This window comes from Mustelus asterias, unplaced genomic scaffold, assembly GCF_964213995.1.
Source record: "Mustelus asterias unplaced genomic scaffold, sMusAst1.hap1.1 HAP1_SCAFFOLD_134, whole genome shotgun sequence".
Classification (NCBI taxonomy): Eukaryota; Metazoa; Chordata; class Chondrichthyes; order Carcharhiniformes; family Triakidae; genus Mustelus; species Mustelus asterias.
This window is the reverse complement of record NW_027590165.1, coordinates 742,027-765,267: the sequence shown is the minus strand read 5'-3', so window position 1 is coordinate 765,267 and position 23,241 is coordinate 742,027. Positions and strand designations below refer to the sequence as shown.

The window sequence follows — 23,241 nt, the reverse complement described above, 5'->3', positions numbered from 1 at the left end:
CCACTCCTGACGTGAGGGGGTGGCGGGGCGAGAGGCTCGTGGGCCCGGAAATCTCAGTGCTGGGCCCGCTAATGACTTTTAAGCAGATTCAAATGCGCATTGTAATAATTTATACAGCTCCGCGCGGATCTCTGGCACGGAGCTGTCGGTGCCCGAAATCCAGCTGCCGGAGACGCAGGCAGGCTGTGGCCCCCAGCGGGGAGCCTGTGAAACGGCTCTGCACCAGTCTCCTGGTCTGCTGCAGTACCAAAGCAGCACAGCGACCTGGGAGAATCACCCCCATTGATTTTACAAAGGTGATGTTTTAACTCTGATGGTTAATACTTTCCACCCTGCCCTTATTATAGACATCTCATTGGTAGATCTTGATTATATAGCAGTCCATATAGTTTGTGAACTGGTCAGAGCTCCCAATCTGCTGCAGAAATGCTAAGTGGGATATTAGACACTGCGTAGGAGCGGGAGAGGCTGTAATTGTTCAGGAGTCTCACTGTTACTGTGCGTAAACTTCAGTAGGTTCTCGTCATATTGTGTGCATTGGAAAAGCAACAGTTTTGAACATGGAAAGTTCTGCTATTCTATCAGGCTGTTACCACATTAAGCGAGTTATTGCGGAGCCGTTTGGATCAGTTGGGTGGGCGCTTGATGTGGTTTATGTTATAACAACAGCCTGGCGATCGATCCCTGTTCTTTTTAAGGTGAATTCAGGACCTCGCTCGTTGCCCTGCCCATGGTGGAGACATAACCTGCCTTTAGACAGAGAACTCAAAACAAAAATAACCTTCCCCTTTTATAGTGTTTCAAGTCAAGTACTCGGGAACATAGGTTTAAGGTGCGTGGGGAGAAATTTAGAGCAGATGTGTGAGACAAGTTTCTTTTACACAGAGGATGGTGAATGTCTGGGACGTGCTGTCTGGGGAGGTGGCGGGAACAGGTACGACAGCAGCATTTAAGGGGTAACTAGACGAATACATGAATAGGATGGGAATGGAAGGATACGGACTCTGTGTGTGCAGACGGTTTTAGTTTAGGCAGGCATCATGGTTTGCGCAGGCCTGGAGTGCCAAAGATGCCTGTTCCTGCGCTGGACTTTACTTTGTTCTTTGTTTTTGAACGGACAGAGATATTTCCAAGTCAGGGTGGTGAGTGACTTGGTGGAAAACAGTGGTGTGCCCCTGTGACTGCTGCCCTTGATCTTCTGGATGGCAGCAGCCATGAGTTTGGAAAGTGCTGTCTCAGCAGCCTTGCTGTGTTCGGCAATGCATCTTGTAGATGGTAAACACTGCTGCCATTTTTCGTCGGTGGTGGAGGGGATAAGTTTTGTGGGCGGGTATTAATCAAACAGTCTACTTTAAACTGGTATGTGAGGAATTCCACGCGTGTCGTTGAGCTGCACTTACCCAGGTGAGGGCAGAGAATTCCATCACACTTCTGACTTGTGCCTTGTGGATGGTGGAAAGTTTACAGGGAGTAAGAGATGACTTTCACGCTGTAGAATTCTGAGCAGCTGACCTGTTCTTGTCGTCACACTATTTATATATCGAGTCCAGTTCAGTTTCTGGTCAATGGTAACCCTCAGGTTGTTGATAGTGGGGGATACAGCAAACAGTGATGCCATCGATTGTCAAGGGGCGATGATTGAATCCACTCTTGTTGGAGATAGTTATAGCTTGGTACGTGTGTGGTGTGAAATTTACATGCAACCTTGTCAGATCAAACCTAGATTTTGTCCAGAACTTGCTGTATTTGGACATGAATTGCTTCAGTATCTGAGGAGTCATGAATGTTCTGGAACACTGCACAGTCATCAGTGGACATCTCCACTTCTGAACACTGAGCCCTGGTGGTCCGGGTTTGGCTTGATGGGCCATCTGGGATTTTGCTACTCACTAATTTGATATGTTTACGGTAGGAATGATTTCTCAGGTGCAGCGAACCCTTTACATCTGGCTCAAGGCCCGACTCTTTACTGTGAACCCATAACATAAGAACTAGGGGCAGGAATAGGCCATCTGGCCCCTCAAGCCTGCTCTACCATTCAATACGATCATGGCTGATTTTTTTGTGGACTCAGCTCCACTTACCCACCTGCTCACCATAACACTTAATTCCTTTACAGTTGAAAAATGTAGCTATCATTTCTTTAAAAACATTTAATGAGGTAGCCTCAACTGCTTCACTGGGCAGGGAATTCCACAGATTCACAACACTTTGGTTGAAGAAGTTCCTCCTCAACTCGGTCCTAAATCTGCTCCCTCTTATTTTGAGGCCATGCCCCCAAGTTCTAATTTCACCTGCCAGTGGAAACAACTTCCCTGCTTCTATCTTATCTATTCCCTTCATAATCTTATATGTGTCTATAAGATTCCCCTCATTATTCTGAATTCCAATGAGTATCTTCACAGTCCACTCAGTCTCTCCTCAAAAGCCAACCCTCTCAACTCCGGAATCCACCAAGGAAATTTCCTCTGCACCCTCTCCAGTGCCAGTATATCCTTTCTCAATAAGGAAACCAAAACTGTGCACAGTACTCCAGGTGTGGCCTGACCAGCACCCTATACAGCTGCAACATAACCTCGCTGTTTTTAAACTCCATCCGTCTAACAATGAAGGACAAAATTCCATTTGCCTTCTTAATTCCCTGCTACACCTACAAACACCTTGTGATTCTTGCACAAGGACACCCAGGTCTCTCTGCACAGCCGCATGCTGCAATTTTTTGCCATTTAAGTAATAGTCAATTTTGCTGTTACTCGTACCCAAATGGATGACCTCACATTTACCAACATTGTACTCCATCTGCCAGACCCTCGCCCACTCAGACTATCTATATCCCTTTGTAGACTTTCAGCATCCTCTGCGCACTTTGCTCTGCCACTCATCTTAGTGTCATCTGCTAATTTTGACACACTACACTTGGTCTCCAACTCATCTGTGCAAATCGTCAACAATTGCAGTCCCAACACTGATCCCTGAGGCACACCATTAGTCACTGATCGCCAACCAAAACAACCATTTACCCCACTCTTTGCTTTCTGTTAGAACACCCAGGCACGCAGGAGCTCTGTACTGAATTCACACGGTACCGGGTTTCGGACAGGTGTCTATAAGACTTCAGAAGTAATACCAATTAACAGCTAGGTTAAGTGAAAAGATGCAATGGTCACACATTTTTGGAAAAAAAAACGACAGATCATCTGAATTGTAATTTGAAGCTATGTATGGACGAGCATTAATGACAAAACCGAATCATGCTCGACCCAATTTCCACAGTCTTGAATTTTCAGTATCCCAGATTTTCACAATCTCTTAAACAAAGGCTCCAACCAATCATTCAGATTCTCAGAAGTGAAATAGTTTATAATCTCCATTTCCTCTCTTACCTTTCAGGTTAGTGGGTAATTCAGATAAACCATGTGCGATGTTGATATAATCAAACGAATCAGCATCTGTTTAAATAAATGAACTTCCATGAAACCAGCTCAGTGTAATATTACAGTGATATCGACAGTGTTTAAATGTGAAATTGAATTCACTGTGATTTTACCGTACCAAGCTCCTGTGTTTCTTTCAGTATTTTATCCAGTTTTGGGACTCCGTGACGCATTCTCACAAAGGATTCCCACATCACCCTTCGAGCCCGAGATCCTTTTTCCATCACCAGATTGAGGAGAAGTTTGGAACTGTCCGCCCGGTTTCCCTTATCCACGAGCTCAGTGACTTTCTATGAAGAATAGTGATGAAGAATAGTGAGACGCAGAGTGAAAGGTAAACACTGAGAATGAGATGGAAAGGATCTGCTCAATGATGGGATTTCCCAGTTGTTTTCAGCTCAGAAATCAGTCACTGGGCCGGGTCCTGATCCATAATAAACACGGACTGACAATTCTCTTGAAATCTCGTTCCAACCACTAACAATAAACAAATGTGAATCAACTGAACTGGAAATCAAAAACACATTTCAACTCGTGTGAGGAATCACTGAGAATCTGATATATTTTCATGTGATTAGTTGTCTGTCCCTCAGTGTCCAACATGATGGGGCGGCACGGTAGCACAATGGTTAGCACTGCTGCTTCACAGCTCCAAGGACCTGGGTTCAATTCCCGGCTTGGGTCACTGCCTGTGTGGAATTTGCACATTCTCCTCGTGTCTGCGTGGGTCCCCTCCAGGTGCTCCGGTTTCCTCCCACAGTCTAAAGATGTGCGGGTTAGGTGGATTGGCCATGCTAAAATTGCCCCTAAGTGTCCTGAGATGCGGAGGTTAGAGGGATTAGCGGGTAAATGTTTAGGGATAAGGGGGTAGGGTCTGGGTGGAATTGTGGTCGGTGCAGACTCGATGGGCCGAATGGCCTGTTTCAAATCTGTAGGGTTTCTCTGATTCGATGACTGATTGACAACATGATGCACTTTTCCCACACAGTTAAATCACGCTGTGATTTACCAGGAAATCCTGATGAGATGTGGCAATGTGTTTTTTCTCCAAAAGGGTAGTGTGTCTTTGAAACGCTCTTCCTGAAACGGTGGTAGGAACGGAGAGGTGGATGGCGTCTTGGTCAGCAAGGAGTTATGGGTATCGTGGATAGGCAGTCTACAGATTGGAGGCTACAATCAAATCAGACATGATGTTATTAAAGAGCGGGGCAGACTCGAGGGGCTGAACGGCCTACTCCTAGCAGCACAGTGGTTACCATTGCAGTCTCACAGGTTTGATCCCGGCCTTGGGTGACTGGCTGTGCGGAGTTTGCACATTCTTCCCATGTCTGTGTGGGTTTCCTGCATTGTCTAAAGATGGGCCTGGGTAAGCTGCTCTTTCAAAGAGTTGGTGCAGAATGATGGGCCTCCTTATGGACTGTAGGGATTCCTGCTCTCCATGTGTAAGTAAACTAAACAACGAATCAGAACTCAGATGGCAGGGAAATAATGAGTCTGATCCTGAAGTTATTCAAATGCAAGCAATGTTAAAATGAAATTTAACTGACAAATTGCCATTGACTAATCCAAATACCGACTGCTAATTTAGGTCAGGAGAATGAGCCATTGACAATGGTGAAAAATCTAATGTAAACTTTACCGCTCAGTAACTCAAATTCCAGAAACAAAACATTTTTCGTTTTCAAATTACTAGTATGAAATCTCGGTGAAGAGGAGAGGGGAATTAGATCGGATTCGAGAGATATTAACACAGTTACAAGTGGGGTGTGGAGGAGGGGCTGAGCAAGATGTCAGAGTCGTGCTAATGGAGAATTTCAGACTGGAGTTTACAGGAATGGTTCAAACTCATTGCCTCGTAAACTAGAAGAATGGGAATTTTAAACTGAAGACATCAGAGGACTGGGGGGCCATTGTGAGCACAAAGTGATATCTGGAGTCTGACGGGGAACACAGTAAAGGCAGCAGAATCTGAGGAGCTGAAGATAAAGGGCAATGTGGGAGGCCCAGCAGGAGAACATTGGAACAGACGAATCTGGGGGTAACAAAAATATAGATTCGGATTCAGCAGGAGCTGTGCTGAGGTGGGAGGAGAAATTTGCAGTGTTACATTCAGAGAATAAGGATATTTCTGCACTGACAATTATGCAGGAAATGGAGTTCAGCTTGATTCTGAACACTGAAGTCACAGATAGTCTGGCCAGGTGTCAGTCAGTGGCTGGGAATGGAATACAATCAGGTAGTGAGGAGATGGAGTTTGTGTTGGGGGTAGCAGACAATGGAGTTATTTTTTTCAATGTTTAAGAGAGGGAGTAAATTACTTTCCCAGAGCACAGGGGCAGAAAATCACAAAGTGAATGAATTCAATGATGTTATATTCCCCCGTGAAGACTGACTTTCCACAATGAACAAAATAGGGGCAGCATTCATTTTAACACGATTCCAGCTTCTATTCTGTAAGATTCTGAGACTACAAGGATCGAAAATTAATACTACTCAGTGTCAGTTGCAGTAAACTAAGCGTTGTGGTGTAATATGAGGACAATATTGAGTCAAAGTGAGATAAGCCAGCTCATTTCTAAAATCATTGATGAGACGACATTTAGAATATTGTATCCAGTTGTGGTTCCCTCAGTGCAACAAAATTATTGCAGCTTCTGAAAACAACTGGAATGGTTGAGATGATTGTGTGGTTGGACGAGGACCCATTGTGGAAAGTGGATCTGTCTTCACTGAAAACAAGTTTCAGAGGCGATATGATTGCGGATCTCCATTGACTCCAGTTTTGCCGGAAGGTTTTGATGCTAATCGAGTGAAAATGCTGTCTTGATGTGAATGACAGACCCTTTCACCTCTCCCCTGTAATTCTTTAACCATGTCTGAACCAAAGGAGCTCTGCAGCAGAGTGGTCCTGGCAGAACGCAAACTAAGTATCTGTGAGCAGGTTATTGCTGAGCAAGGACCACTGCAAGAACTGTTGATGATCCCTTCCGTCATTTTGATGACTGTGAATAGATTAATAGAATGGTAATTCCTGGAGTGGGTTTGTCCTGTTTATCATGGACAGGCTGTTGCTGGCAATATTCCCATATTGTCGGGTAGATGCCAGTGTTGTAGCTACACTGAACAGCTTGGCTCACAGTGCAGCCTGTGCTGGAGCACAAAGCTTCAGTATCACAGCCAGGATGTTGTCAGTGTTCCTGCACACCAAGCACTAAGTTATTCCTTTAGATCATGTGGAGGGATCACTCCTCATCGCCAATGCAGGAAGCCTCCAAATCCACTTTCCCATCACCAGAAACCGTTTGTTGAAAGTCAAAAGGAAGAGCCGCAATCACAACTTAGAGCAAGTCTGTATCCCAGGACCAGCAGTCCGATTAAAGCCTCCGCTCAAGCAGGAAGTTTGTACTTCAAAAAGCTGACAGATTTAATGACTATCTCCCATGTCCTTTATGGCTCGTCATAACACTCGTCGACACAACTCATTGAACCAGGGCTAGGCCTCTGGTTTGATGATAATGGTGGAGTGATGGATGTGTCATGCTATTATTGAATAGATTGACGTGATAAGCAATGCTGCACCTGATAAATCTATCACATTTCGCGAGGGCAGAGCATCGCACAACACCACACCCACTCCTCAGTTTAAAGAGCTACTTCATCTCCAACACAGGCTGTGCGCTGAGTCTTACCAACACTGTCATGAACAAGTGAATCTGCCACAAGCTCAGCCTGGAAAGTTCAGTCAATAATCGTGCTGCCAAGACATTCTTGATTGGAGAAATTAAGTTGCTTTGCCTCTTTTTCTGGACCATTTCAGAGGGCAGTGATTAGTCAACCACATTTGTGTGTGTCTGGATCCACATACAGGCCAGCTTGAGTCAGGACAGCAGGTCTCCTCAGCTAAAGTCACGGGTAAGATGCCTGAAGATTGAAGGGTGGCAAATGTTATGCCTTTGTTTAAGAAGGGCTGCAGGGAAAAGCCTGGGAACTACAGGGCGGTGAGCCTCACATCTGTGGTAGGTAAGTTGTAAGAAGGTATTTTGAGAGACAGGATCTACAGGCATTTAGAGATGCAATGACTGATAGGGGAGAGTCAGCGTGGTTTTGAGAGTGGAAAATCATGTCTCTCAAATTTGACTGAGTTTTTTGAAGGGGTAACCAAGAAGGTAGATGAGGGGCGTGCTGTTGATGTTGTCGATATGGACTTCAGCAAGGTCTTTGACAAGGGACCACATGGTAGGTTGCTGCATGAGGTTAAATCTCACTGGATTCAGGGTGAAGTATCTAAATGGAGACACAATTGGCTTGATGACAGAAGACAGAGGGTGGTTGTATAGGGTTGTTTTTCAAACTGGAAGCCTGTGACCAGTGATGTGCCTCAGGGATCGGTGCTGGGTCTACTGTTATTTGTCATTCATATTAATGATTTGGATGAGAATTTAGTAGGCATGGTTAGTAAGTTTGCAGATGACACCAAGATTGGTGGCACAGTGGACGGTGAAGACAGTTATCTAGCATTGCAACGGGATCTCGATCAACTGGGCCAGTGGACTGACGAATGGCAGATGGAGTTTAATTTAAGTAAAGCGAGGTGATGCATTTTGGTAGATCGAACCAGGGCAGGACTTACTGAGTTAATGATAGGGCGCTGGTGAGAGTTACAGAACAAAGAGATCTTGAGGCACAAGTTCATAGCTCCTTGAAAATGGACAGAGTGGTGAAGAAGGCATTCGGCATGCTTGGTTTCATTAGTCAGAACATTGAATACAGGGGTTGGGATGTCTTCAAGTTGTACAAGACATTGGTAAGACCACATTTGGAATACTGTGTAGTTCCAGTCACCCTATTATAGAAAGTATATTAAACTAGAAAGAATGCAGAAAAGATTTACCAGGATGCTACTGGGACTTGATGGATTGAGTTATAAGGAGAGGCTGGATAGACTGGGACTTTTTCCTCTGGAGCGTAGAAGGCTGAGGCGTGATCTTATAGAGGTCTATAAAATAGAGGTGCACAGATCAGCTAGATAGTCAATATCTTTTCCCAAAGGTAGAGGAGACTAGAGTGCATAAGATTAAGGTGAGAGGGAAGAGATAAAAAAGTGTCCAGAGGGGCAATTTGTTCACACAGAGGATAAGAACATAAGAAATAGGAGCAGGAGTCGGCCATCTAGCCCCTCGAGCCTGCCCCGCCATTCAATAAGATCATGGCTGATCTGAAGTGGATCAGTTCCACTTACCCGCCTGATCCCTATAACCCCTAATTCCCTTACCGATCAGGAATCCATCTATCCATGATTTAAACATATTCAACGAGGTAGCCTCCACCACTTCAGTGGGCAGAGAATTCCAGAGATTCACCACCCTGAGAGAAGAAGTTCCTCCTCAACTCTGTCCAAAACTGACCCCCCTTTATTTTGAGGCTGTGCCCTCTAGTTCTAGTTTCCTCTCTGAGTGGAAAGAATCTCTCCACCTCTACCCTATCCAGCCCCTTCATTATCTTATAGGTCTCTATAAGATCCCCCCTCAGCCTTCTAAATTCCAACGAGTACAAACCCAATCTGCTCAGTCTCTCCTCATAATCAACACCCCTCATCTCTGGTATCAACCTGGTGAACCTTCTCTGCACTCCCTCCAAGGCCAGTATATCCTTCCGCAAATAAGGGGACCAATACTGCACACAGTATTCCAGCTGCGGCCTCACCAATGCCCTGTACAGATGCAGCAAGACATCTCTGCTTTTATATTCTATCCCCCTTGCGATATAGGCCAACATCCCATTTGCCTTCTTGATCACCTCTTGCACCTGCAGACTGGGTTTTTGCGTCTCATGCACAAGGATCCCCAGGTCCCTCTGCACAGCAGCATGTTGTAATTTCTTTCCATTTAGATAATAATCCGATTTGCTATTATTTCTTCCAAGGTGAATAACCTCGCATTTGTTAACGTTATACTCCATCTGCCATGGATGGTGCGTGTCTGGAACAAGCTGCCAGCGGTAGTTGTAGAGGCGGGTACAATTTTGTCTTTTAAAAAGCATTTAAAGAGTTACATGGGTACAATGGGTAGAGAGGGATATGGGCCAAATGCGGGCAATTGGGACGAGCTTAGGGGTTTAAAAATGGGGCTGCATGGACAAGTTGGGCCGAAGGGCCTGTTTGCATGCTATAAATCTGTATGACTCTATAAAGGGCCTCAGCGAAACAAATTGGTTTTGACGAAAATCGAATATTAATATACAAACTGCCACAGTGAGATCAAAGCATGTTTCATGGCGTTTTAAAGCTCCGATCCCGCAAGGGCGCCTTTAACACTGGTTTACACAAGCACCTGAGTGGACCCAGTAATATCCCAATAAACTGCGTGGCGAGTGCAGCCAAGCTGCTGCCCCCGTGCGTGGTGAATGCAGCCAAGCTGCTGTCCCCGTGCGTGGTGAGTGCAGCCAAGTTGCTGTCTCCGTGCGTGGTGAGTGCAGCCAAGCTGCTGTCTCCGTGCGTGGTGAGTGCAGCCAAGCTGCTGCCCCCGTGCGTGGTGAGTGCAGCCAAGCTGCTGTCCCCGTGCGTGGTGAGTGCAGCCAAGCTGCTGTCCCCGTGCGTGGTGAGTGCAGTCGAGCTGTGAAGTATCCAAAAGGATCTCCAGATCCCAAAATTCCCAAACTCTGAGGTTTCCCTCTCCTCATACCTGGGTCTGGTGTAGACTTAAAGACAGGAATATTATGAGTCAATAACTCCATTATCAGTGCAGCGTGTGATTCCTTGTCTGCTGGAAGATTATCCGAACAGAACCTGCTCTTTTACCATCATTTGTCAATATATCCTGAAAGTTGTGTACTGATAGGAATAATGCAAACTAATTCTGTATTCCTCCCACTTACCCCATGTTCTTGTCCAGTGAAAATTCTCTCGTATGTTAACGTTAAGCTGACTCCATCCACTCCTCCTTCCATCGCCTGCTCTAGTCTGTCCCGGTAGAATTTTGTCAATTGGAACAACTGGTAATCATCACAGTTTGTCAGGAACTGAGGGATTGTGGAGTTTGGATCTGTGAACACAAATGGAGAAAAATAAACACGTCAATGTGTTTCTATCCATGTTGTTACACTTCACTTTACAAGAAGCAACTGAAGCCCCCTGTGAACCGTATTATCAAACACCTTCTGGGAACACAGAAACATTCAGTGAAAGCTTATTTGACCTTACCCCTGTAACAAACTTAGCCCCAAATCCATGAACATCCATTGTTAATAAGAACATAAGAAATAGGAGCAGGAGTAGGCCATCTAGCCCCTCGAGCCTGCCCCGCCATTCAATAAGATCATGGCTGATCTGAAGTGGATCAGTTCCACTTACCCGCCTGATCCCTATAACCCCCAATTCCCTTACTGATCATGAATCCATCTATCCGTGATTCAAACATATTCAACGAGTTAGCCTCCACCACTTCAGTGGGCAAAGAATTCCAGAGATTCACCACCCTCTGGGAGAAGAAGTTCCTCCTCAACTCTGTCCTAAACTGACACCTCATTATTTTGAGGCTGTGCCCTCTAGTTCTAGCTTCCTTTCTAAGTGGAAAGAATCTCTCCACCTCTACCCTATCCAGCCCCTTTTGTGCAAAGGGACCTGGGGGTCCTTGTGCATGAGACGCAAAAACCCAGTCTGCAGGTGCAACAGGTGATCAAGAAGGCAAATGGGTTGTTGGCCTATATCGCAAGGGGGATAGAATATAAAAGCAGAGATGTCTTGCTGCATTTGTACAGGGCATTGGTGAGGCTGCAGCTAGAATACTGTGTGCAGTATTGGTCCCCTTATTTACGGAAGGATATATTGGCCTTGGAGGGAGTGCAGAGAAGGTTCACCAGGTTGATACCAGAGATGAGGGGTAGAACATCGAACATAACAGCGGGATTACTATCTCAATGGAAACAAATTAAAACATGCTACCGTGCAAAGGGACCTGGGGGTCCTTGTGCATGAGACGCAAAAGCCCAGTCTGCGGGTACAACAGGTGATCAAGAAGGCAAATGGGATGTTGGCCTATATTGCGAGGGGGATAGAATATAAAAGCAGGGATGTCTTGATGCACCTGTACAGGGCATTGGTGAGGCCGCAGCTGGAATACTGTGTGCAGTATTGGTCCCCTTATATGAGGAAGGATATATTGGCATTGGAGGGAGTGCAGAGAAGGTTCACCAGGTTGATACCGGAGATGAGGGGTTTGGATTATGAGGAGAGGCTGAGGAGATTGGGTTTGTACTCGTTGGAGTTTAGAAGTATGAGAGGGGATCTTATGGAGACTTATAAGATAATGCGGGGGCTGGATAGGGTGGAGGCGAAGAGGTTCGTTCCACTTAGTAAGGAAGTTAAAACTAGAGGACACAGCCTCAAAATAAAGGGGGGTCGGTTTAAGACAGAGTTGAGGAGGAACTTCTTCTCCCAGAGGGTGGTGAATCTCTGGAATTCACTGCCCACTGAGGTGGTGGAGGCTACCTCGCTGAATATGTTTAAAGCGCGGATGGATGGATTCCTGATAGGTAAGGGAATTAAGGGTTATGGGGATCAGGCGGGTAAGTGGTACTGATCCACGTCAGATCAGCCATGATCTTATTGAATGGCGGGGCAGGCTCGAGGGGCTAGATGGCCTACTCCTGCTCCTATTTCTTATGTTCTTATGTTCTTAGTACAGGCCCTTCGGCCCTCGATGTTGCGCCGACCAGTGGTACCAACCTAAAGCCCCTCTAATCTACACTATGCCAATATCATCCATATGTTTATCCGATAACCACTTGAACGCTCTCAACGTTGACGAGTCCACCACTGCTGCAGACAGGGCATTCCACGCCCTTACTACTCTCTGAGTAAGGAACCTACCTCTAACATCTGTCCTATATCTCTCACCCCTCAATTTAAAACTATGTCCCCTCGTGCTAGCCAACACCATCCGAGGAAAAAGGTTCTCACTATCCACCCTATCTAATCCTCTGATCAGCTTGTATGCCTCTATTAAGTCACCTCTTAACCTTCTTCTCTCTAACAAAAACAACCTCAAGCCCCTCAACCTTTCCTCATACGATTTTCCCACCATACCAGGCAACATCCTGGTAAATCTCCTCTGCACCCTTTCCAAGACTTCCACATCTTTCCTATAATACGGTGACCAGAACTGTACGCAATACTCCAAATGCGGCCGCACCAAAGTTTTGTACAGTTGCAGCATGACCTCCTGGCTCTGAAACTCAATCCCTCTACCAATAAAAGCTAACACACCGTACGCCTTCTTAACAACCCTATCAACCTGGATGTCAACTTTCAGGGATCTATGCACATGGACACCCAGATCCCATTGTTCATCCACACTACCAAGTATCTTACCAGGTGTTGATTATGAGGAGAGACTGAGCAGATTGGGTTTGTACTCGTTGGAATTTAGAAGGCTGAGGGGGGATCTTATAGAGACCTATAATCTGTCACAGGTAAAGCATTCAAATCGATCATTAAGAAGGTTATACCTGGACACTCAGAGAAACTCAAGGAAATCTGGAAGAGTCAGCATGGAAAGGGAAATCGTGCTGAACTAATTTACTGGAGTTCTTTGAAGGATCAGTGACACCGTGGATAAAGAGGAGCCTGTAGACATGCTGCACTTGGATTCCAGAGGCCATTTGAGGAGGTGCCACATCAAAGTTTTGTGGAAAATAAAAGATGACAGTGCAGGGAGTAACATAATAGTATTGATAGAAGATTGGCTGGCTGGTAGAAAACAGAGTATTGATGAATGGGTGCTGTATCCGATTGGCCGGCTGGGACCAGTGGAAAGCTGCAAGCGTCTATGCTGCGGCATCAACTTGTTACAATTTTTATGAATGAAATAGACGAGAGAAGCGAAGGCATCAAGGTTAAATTTACAAATGATACAAACATCGGTAGAAAAGGTTCTTGTGAAGAGGATATAAGGAGGTTGTGCATGGGTGAGTAAGTAAAACTGACAGATGGAGTATTATGTGGGAGAATGTGAATCTGTTTGCTTTGGCAGGGAGGATAAAAGAAACAGTATTCCTAAACAGGAGAATGGCTGCAGGATTCTGATGCATTTGGATTTGGGTGTTCTCGTGCATGAGTCAGAAAAAAATAATTTGCAGGTACAGCAAGTCATTGAAAGGCGAATGGAATATCGTCCTTTATTTTGAGGGGACTTGAAGATAAAAGGATATTATGCTTCAGATTTACAGGGAATTGGGAAGACCACATCTCAAATGGCTGATGAACAGCGGATGGAGTTTAATTCAGATAAATGCGAGGCGATGCATTTTGGTAGATTGAACCAGGGCAGGACTTACTCAGTTAATGGTAGGGCGTTGGTGAGAGTGACAGAACAAAGGGATCTTGGGGAACAGGTTCATAGCTCCTTGGAAGTGGAGTCACAGGTGGGCAGAATGGTGAAGGCGGCATTTAGCATGTTTGGTTTCATTGGTCAGAACATTGAATAAAGGAGTTGGGACGTCTTGTTGAAGTTGTACAAGACATTGGTGAGGCCACACTTGGAATACTGTGTGCAGTTCTGGTCACCCTCTTATAGAAAGGATATTATTAAACAAGAAAGAATGCAAAAAAGATTATTTACGAGGATGCTACTGGGACTTGATGGTTTAAGGTTTAAGGCGAGGCTGCATAGACTGAGACTTTTTTCCCTGGAGCGTAGGAGACTTAGGGGCCATCTTATAGAGTCTGTAAATTAATGAGGGGCAACTTTTCCCAAATGTAGGGGGGGTCTAAAACTAGAGGGCATAGGTTTAGGGAGAGAGGGGAGAGATACAATTTTTCCACAGAGAGTAGTGAGTGTCTGGAACAAGATGCCAGAGATGGGAGTGGAGTCAGATACAATTGTGTCTTTTAAAAAGCATTTAGAAGTTACATGGGTAAGATGTGTATGGAGGGATATGGGCCAAACGCAGGCAATTGGGACTAGCTTATTGGTTAACAAAAAAGGGTGGCATGGACAAGTTGGGCCGAAGGGCCCCTTTCCATTCTGTAAACCTCTATGACTCTATGAATATTGTGCCCAGTTAATGAGCTCATTATGTAACAAAGATATTAGTGCATTGGATGCTATTGAGAGGAAGTTAACTGGATTCATACCCAGAAGAAGCGGGTTATCTTATGAGGAAACGCGAGAAAGACTGGGCTTGTTTCTTCCAGAGTCTAGAAAAGAGAGCAGTGACTTGATTGAAGCCTATAAAATCCGCTATTGACACCGAGGACATGGAAAGGATGTTTCCCCTTGTGGGTAAGTCCAGAACTAGGGGACACTTTTTTAAAACAAAGTTGTCTTTTTAGGTCAGAGATTATGAGATTTTTTCTTCTTTCAGAGGGCTGTTGATTGCGAAACACAAATAGATCAGTGATGGTCCTATTGAATGGCAGGAGCGCTGAAGGGGCCGAATGGCCGACTTCTGCTCCTATTCCATATGTTCGTATCAATTATTTGTTCTCACTTTTCCACTTATCTTTCTATTGTCCTTGATAGGTTCATGGTACAGACGTTAGGGCCCTTTCTTCTGAAGCTGAGAATGAGAAACCCCACTCCTGTTCCAGCCTTGCAGTTTCACATTGACCAGCCTCTTATTTCCCTCCTGACCTGACCCAGCACAGAACAATCCAGATATCACTCACTCATGCTTTGTTTTTCACTCCAGTGCGTCAGTTTTAACAGCTCCTCTATGAACATCTTTCCATCTGTGTCACTACTTCAAAACATGCATCTTTTTTGGTCTTTCCTCCTTCTCAAAGACGATCCCATCAGTTCCAGGATATTCTTTCCTCTGGTACGAGGGAGCTAATTTACCATTTGTGATGTGCCAGGGCTGTAGAAGAATCTGTCTATTCCCCTGACAACAGAATCTCCAACCATTATCACTCTTATTTCTGTGGCCCACGTCACACTGTTGCTCAGGAACACTCTGCTTGAGTCACCCTTACAATGCCCACTTCCAGTTTTCAATTGGACAGTCTGAGTACGTCGGGGCTCCCTCCACCTGTAAATGTGATCTCACTCTAGATCAGGCGTGTTCACCTTCACAACTTGAGGACTTATATACATTTTTAATCACTCAAGAGGCCAAATCTTGGAGAGATAACGGGAGAAAGGTCCTGATTTTTTTGTCTGAGACAAAGAACAAAGAACAGTACAGCACAGGAAACAGGCCCTTCGGCCCTCCAAGCCTGTGCCGCTCCTTGGTCCAACTAGACCAATCGTTTGTATCCCTCCATTCCCAGGCTGCTCATGTGACTATCCAGGTAAGTCTTAAACGATGTCAGCGTGCCTGCCTCCACCACCCTACTTGGCAGCGCATTCCAGGCCCCCACCACCCTCTGTGTAAAAAACGTCCCTCTGATGTCTGAGTTATACTTCGCCCCTCTCAGCTTGAGCCCGTGACCCCTCGTGATCGTCACCTCCGACCTGGGAAAAAGCTTCCCACTGTTCACCCTATCTATCCCCTTCATAATCTTGTATACCTCTATTAGATCTCCCCTCATTCTCCGTCTTTCCAAGGAGAACAACCCCAGTCTACCCAATCTCTCCTCATAGCTAAGACCCTCCATACCAGGTAACATCCTGGTAAACCTTCTCTGCACTCTCTCCAATGCCTCCACGTCCTTCTGGTAGTGCGGCGACCAGAACTGGATGCAGTACTCCAAATGTGGCCTAACCAGCGTTCTATACAGCTGCATCATCAGACTCCAGCTTTTGTACTCTATACCCCGTCCTATAAAGACATGGAGACAGTGGGGATGAGTGTGATTACATACGCTCAGTCTCAATTTTCTCTCTCACTCTCACCACCCCACACAGATACATGGTCACTCTTTCTCCTACACACCCTCATTCATTCACACATCCCTTTAGTCACTATTCTCACGAAAATGACAAACATTCTGTCTTAAGCCCCGATTCGATTTTACCCGACTCGACTTCACCCACCCCAGCCCTGCCACGCCTGTTCCTTCCCACCGGGCTGCAGCCTCACTGCACTTTGCCCCACCCAGAGATACCTTTGCTCCTTTTTCACACCAGCCTTCAGCACGCTGTTCACTGCGTCACCAATCATGGATTGTTTCTCCTATTCACACTCGCTAGTCAGCCAATCAGCAGCAACGGGAGAGAGAAACAACCTCTGATTGGAGGAGCAGCTCCAAGCAGAATCTTGAATTCGAACCCAGCTGTTTGACAACAATTTGAAAACTGCCTCCGGGGCCGCGTAGAGGAGCTTCACAAGTCACACCCGGCCCCTGGGCTGAACTTTGGATAAACCCGCTCGAGATGGTGACTCACTCCCACTCTCTACTCAGTCCCTGTCCTGTTCCCTCTTCCTGTGTGAGCAGCAGACAAGACAGGAATTATATTTGTATTGTTTGGTGATCCTACCTGTGTCCATTCCCATTCTTTTTGAAGATGTTGAACATTCTCCCCTGTTTGAACCTTCAGCCATGATATTGACAGACGTTCCCTGATTCTGAGACTCTGTAATGAGGATAATATCAATGTCAGGATCAGATGTAAATATTAAAATCAGAAGCAGAGCGTTGAGATCTTCACTGATATGTAAAATATATTTCAGAATATTACAATTGCACATGTTACCACGATATTAGTGGCAGCTGTTTCACAAAATACCAGTCACCCTCATCAGGTCCCTTGAAAAATCCATCCTTTATCCATGCAATCCTCTGCCCCATTTCCAGTTCCCACTTCCCTCTCCAAAGTCATTGAACATGTTGTTACCTCCCAAATCCAGCACCATTTTTGCAGGAGCTCCATACAGTTAAGTTTGCACCCTGCCACTGCTGTTAAAATCACAAATACTATCCTATCCGACTCTGACAAAAGTCAATGAAGTATCTTCATTCACCCGTCTGCAACCTTTAACGTGCTTGACCATGTCATCCTTCTCAACTCCTCCCTCTTGTCGTCCAGCTGAGTGGAAATGCATCAAAGGCCCCTGGTTCAATTCTTATCTATTACTTTCCATCCAGAGAATCAGTGACATTGCTTTCTCTTGCCACTCCCACATCATTATCTCTATCATTGGCCCTCTTCTATTCCTCATCAACATGCTGCCCCTCGGTAACCTGGCAGCAGGTTCAACATGCAAACTGCTGATATCCAGCTCCACATTCTCACTGCTCTGAAACTCTGCTTCCTGAATCCTGACTAACTCACACCACGTCCCAGTTCATTCACCCGAGTTCACCAACTCTCACTGTCTCACAGCCTGACAACAGCTCAATTTTAAAATGCTCAAAATAACTTTTCAATCTCTCCATGGCCCCTCTCTTCCTATTCATGCAGCCTACAGCAGCCCCAGAAGCCAGCAACATCTCTACCTTGCCCAATCTGACAAGTTGTGTATCTTGAGGATAATTTGTCCACAATCCAGGCCAAGTCCTGAACTCCGGAATTCCTTCCCGAAGCCTCTCGGCTGCTTTTCTTTTCCCTCTTCTCAGATTCACCTTAAAAAGATTAACAATCTGACTAAAATTAGTCACCTGCCCAGCGACCCCTTCGAATGTTTTATGTATTTGTTTTCCCACTGAATTGTTCTCTTGTCGAGTGTCTTGGGATGTTTTGCTACGTTAAAGGTGCTATACAAATGCACGTGGCTCCATATTCTCCACTCGTGTGGATGTGTCACTGTCCCTATACCTGTATCCCTAATCAAACTCAGCTATTGTCCTCTCCTTTCTCCAATATGGAAATGGAAAAGTGATTCAGACATTTAATTTCTTCAAATTAGAATTGGAAGTTATTCAACAGCAATAATTTACAACCAAGGTTTAAAACCAGCAATGTAAAATGCAGTTACCCGTTTCACTCTTAATCTCATACAACAACTCAGATTTCCAGTGTGTCTGATTTTGTGAAAAAATATCCCAAAGCACAGATCTGTAATACACATCTGGTCATCTGAACAGATCCGGATTTATTCCTCATCAACCCCAATGACCCGGCCTCGCCCACACCGAGCCAGCATCAGTTATTGGGTGAAGCCACAGTGACTTTCAAGAGGACCCCAGAAATTTCTCAGTGCATGGAAATGGCTGCAATGCAAAAGATATCCAGAAGACCAATGGTGGTGCGGAGGACGGGGCACTGCATCAAGTAACGAAAGAGGCAGCAAGAAGAAAGGTGAAAGCAATGGAATGTGTCAGGTGTCGTGGGACACACTATGTGAATCATTGCAAATGCTTTCGCCACTGCAACAAAAATGGGGGTTTAGCCACGAACTGCAAAGATGCTGAGAGCAAGTCGAAGGTGGAGTAAGGAAATTCAAATTTGAAAATGCATGAGTCAGCTACACATCACCTGGAAAAATCTGAACAGACGCAGAAGCAAAGGATTCCATATAATTCCATAGGATTTCGGGTAGCAATGGAGAAGGACAAGAGTGGCCCTTGGTTCAGGACTAGAGCCAAATACATACAAATTAGACAGGATCAGTGGAATTTGGTTTGGGAGCGGCAATCTGACGGCAAGTCCAGGTCTGGCATAAAAATGAAGGTTAGAAATAGCAGAATTCAGGAACAATGGACGACAAGGAAAATAGGAAGGAACTTAAACGCCAAATTAGGAGGGCTAAAAGAGACCATGAAACGTTATTAGCAAACAGAGAGATGGAGAATCCCAAGGCTTTTATGCATGTATTCGGAGCAAGAGGGTAGTCCAAGAAAGAATAGGCCCACTCAAGGACAATGGAGGGAAGTTATACATGGAACCACAGGACGGCGGCGAAATCCTTAATGAGTACTATGTATCGGTATTCATCAAGGAGATGGACATGGAGGATGTTGAGGCCAAAGATAGGTATGTGAACACTCTAGATAATGTCAATATATCGAAGGAGGTAGTGATAGGTTTCCTAAATTAAATTAAGATGGACAAGTCCCCGGGGCCAGACGGGATCGAGCTCAGTTTACTGTGGGAGGAAAGAGATAGGGGAGTAAAAAGGTATCTTCACATCCTTATTAACCACAGGTGAGGTTCCAGAGGACTGGAGAATAGCTATTGTTGATCCCTTGTTTCAGGAAGAAAGCAGGGATAATCTAGGAAATCAAAGGCTGGTGAGCCTAACGACTGTGGTGGAGAATCTATTGGTGAGGATTTGTGCACATTTGGAAGAAATGGACTAGCTAGTGTCAGGCAGCATGGTTTTGTAGGGGAAAGTCAAGTCTCACCAACTCGACTGTGTTTCTTCAAGAGGTGATAAAGATAATTGATGAGGGAAGGGCTGTGGATGTAGTTTATATGGACTGTATTAAGGCGTTTGACAAGATCCTACATGGCAGACTGGAAATCACAAGGAATCGGGTGGGCTGGCTGGATGGAAACAGAACTGGCTTGGTGACAGAAGACAGACGGCAGGATGTTCCGCTGAGCTCCTCCCAAAACCGTAAAATCCAACCCAAGGTCAACGGACCTTTCCATGGTCCACCCCTCGGCTTTCCGATTCCCATGGTGGGCGGAACGGGAAAATTCACCCCAGAGAACAGCAGGGAAAGGGTATTTTTTCAGAATGGTGACCTGTAGCTCGTAGTGTTCTGCAAGGATCAGTGCTGGGACCTATTTTGTTTGGAGGAAAACGTGGTTGGTCTGATTAGTAAGTTTGCGGGTGACACGAAGATTGGTGGAGAGGGTAATAGTGCTGAGTTTACAACAGGATATAGATAGATTGGAGATTTGGGCACAGAAATGGCAAAGGAAATTTAATCTGGAAAAATGTGAGGTAATGCAATTTGGAGGATCAAATTTATGTGTGAATTGTACTGTAAATGGCAGAGCCCTTTGGAACATTAAGATACAGAGGGATCTGGGCGTGCAGGTCCACATTTCCCTATAAGTGGCAGTTGGCCAAGGTGATAAAGAAGGCATATGGCCAGGACATTGAGTACAAGCGTTGGAAAATCATGTTGCAGCTATATAAAACCTTGGTTAGGCCGCATTTGGAGTATTGCACACAGTTCTGGTCTCCACTACCAGAAGAATGTGGAAGCTTTGGAGAGCTCAAATACGGTTCACCAGGATGTTGCCTGTTCTCAAGGGTGTTGGCTATGGCGAGAGGTTGAATAAACGAGGATTGTGTTCACTGGACACGCGGGGGCTGAGTGGAGATTTGATAGAGGTTTAGAAAGTTATGAGATGTATAGACCCGGTGCATATCATTAGGCATGTTTTCACAGGGTGCAAGTGTCAATAAAAGGATTCAAGGTGAGAGGGGCTGAGTTTAAGAGAGATGTGCAGGGGAATTTTTCATGCAGAGAGTGGTTGGTGCCTGGAACATGCTGCCAGAGGAGGTGGCTGACACAGGCACATTAGCAACATATAAGAGGCATCTGGATAGGTACTTGTACAGAGAGGGAATAGAGGGATACAGACCGAGTAAGGGCAGAAGGGCTTTTAGTTCAGTTAGCGCATCATGATCGGCACAGTCTTGGAGGGTTGAATGGCCTGTTCTTGTGTTGTACTTTTCTTTGCTCTAAGAGCACTCTTACAACATGTTTAATGTGAGTGAGGGGTGTGAAACCTATCTGAGCAATAGTGGAGGTTAGTGGAAAACAAACCAAGCTGGTGTTGGACATGGGAGCCGCTGTGTCTGTAATCCCTGAAAGGACCAACAAGACAACTTGAGACTCTAACCAGGCGCCAGCCCTTACTCAGACTGGGATCAAACTTCAGATGTACACCGGAGAGCCCATACCATTGCTTCAGGTGTTAGAAATGGACATTGCACATAACAGAAAAGAAGCAAGGACACATGTCAGAAGAACATAAGAAATAGGAGCAGGAGTAGGCCATCTAGCCCCTCAAGCCTGCCCCGCCATTCAATAAGATCATGGCTGATCTGATAGTGGTTCAGTTCCACTTACCCGCCCGCTCCCCATAACCCTTAATTCCCATATTGATCAGAAATCTATCTACCTGTGACTTAAACATATTTAACGAGGTAGCCTCCACTGCTTCAATGGGCGGAGAATTCCAGAGATTCACTACCCTCTGAGAGAAGAAGTTCCTCCTCAACTCTGTCCTAAACTGACTCCCCCTTATTTTGAGGCTGCGTCCTCTAGTTTTTGTGGTAAAAGGGAAGGAGCCTTATCTATAGGGCATGGCTGGCTCAGTGAAGTTCGGTAGAACTGGGATAAAATAAAGCACACAAAAGTGAGAGAGGATGTCATTCAGAAATATCCTGAGATTTTCCAGATGAACTGGGCACATTGCGTGGCTCTATAGTTAAGTTGCTCATTGATCCACAGGCTATCCGCGCTTTTTCAAGTGCAGGACAGTGCCCTACACCATGAAAGGTAAAGTGGGGGAGGAGTTTGATTCCAAGCCTTTGCAGCCACTCGATGAGTCTATTCGGTTGGGGAGCATTAAATATCCCTGTTCATAAAAACGATGATACTGTGCGTACACGTGATTACCTGGAGGCCTGGAGTTTCTGTTTTCAAGCCATGCTGGGAAAAATGGATAATCTGTGACAAGATTTTCCCCATGTACTAGTTCATTTTCATGACATCTAATTACAGGGAAAACTGAGGAGGAGCACCTCAGCACCCTGAATCAAGTGTTAGAGGTCTTCAGAGGCAGCATTGCATCAGAGGCACAGCGTGGGAATTTTCTAGACACAAAGTGTGGAATATCTAGACCACAAAATCATAATGCAGCGTTCATCATTTGTGGAGGAAAAAGCTCCAGATTCCAATCATGTGTCCGGGCTCAGGTAATTTTTGGGTTTAGTTTACTGTTTTCCAAGGAAAATAACCACAATCTGTTTAATCTCTCCTCATAGCAAGTTTTCTAGCCCTGGCAACATTCCTTTAAACCTCCTCTACATTCATTCCAGAGCAATTACGTTCTTACTGTAATATGGTGACAAGAACTGCACACTATATTTCAGTTGTGGCCTCATCAGTACTTTGTCCAATTCCAACATTACATCCTTACTTTTGTATTCTATACCTCTGGCAATGAAGGAGATCATTTTCTATGCCTTCCTTACAACCTCGTCTACTTGAACTGCTGCATTTAGGCTCCAGTGTACTTGTACACCATGATCATTCACCTCATCTACTCCTCTTAATATATTCCCATTTATTTGTGTAATCTCTAAAACTGATTTACCTCCCTAATTGCATTTTAAAATGCGTCTGCCACTTCACCGCCTACTCCACCAACCCATCTATATCATTTTCGAAATTATAGCTACCCTCTACACTATTCACTACTCGGCCAATATTTTTGCCATCTGCAAATTTCCAAATCGATCCGCCACGTTCATTTCCACATCGTTAATCTGTAACACAAACTGTAAGGGGTCGCAAAAGCGAGCACTGTGGAACGTTTTATCCCGTTTGCCACATTACGCTGTACACCATGTGTTTTTACACTTTTCACCGATCTGCCATATGGGACCTTGTCAAACGCCTGGCTAAGTTCTGTGTACACAACATACACAGCACTACCTTCATCATCCCTTCTTGTCACGTCCTCAAAGAATTCAATGAAATTCGTGAGTCAAGATCTTCTTTTGACAAATGCACGTTGACCATCCCTGACAAGTCCGTGCCTTTCTACATGACAATTAATCCGCTCACTCAGGATCACTTCTAATAATTTGCCCACCACCAATTTAAGGCTAACTGGCCTATAATTGTTTGGCATTTCCCTCGACACCTTTTTTAAACAATTGAATTAAGGTCAATTGTTTAAAAAAGTAATGGGGCGGCACCGTAGCACAGTGGTTAGCACTGCTGCTTCACAGC

General features: G+C 45.2%; 1 protein-coding gene across 1 annotated transcript in view; it reads right to left on the bottom strand.

Annotated features, from left to right (window-relative positions):
- Nucleotides 1-16,948, bottom strand: part of LOC144484916 (NACHT, LRR and PYD domains-containing protein 3-like) — a 41,245-nt gene extending 24,297 nt beyond the window's left edge. Inside the window, exons 1-4 of the mRNA XM_078203276.1 lie at nt 16,853-16,948; nt 10,308-10,474; nt 3,553-3,724; nt 3,384-3,449 (exon numbers count right to left, since the gene is read on the bottom strand). Of these exons, the coding sequence (XP_078059402.1) occupies nt 3,384-3,449; nt 3,553-3,724; nt 10,308-10,474; nt 16,853-16,916 (469 nt within the window). The 5' untranslated portion in view covers nt 16,917-16,948. The remainder of the gene's footprint in view (nt 1-3,383; nt 3,450-3,552; nt 3,725-10,307; nt 10,475-16,852) is intronic.
- Between the last annotated feature and the right edge of the window lie 6,293 nt (nt 16,949-23,241).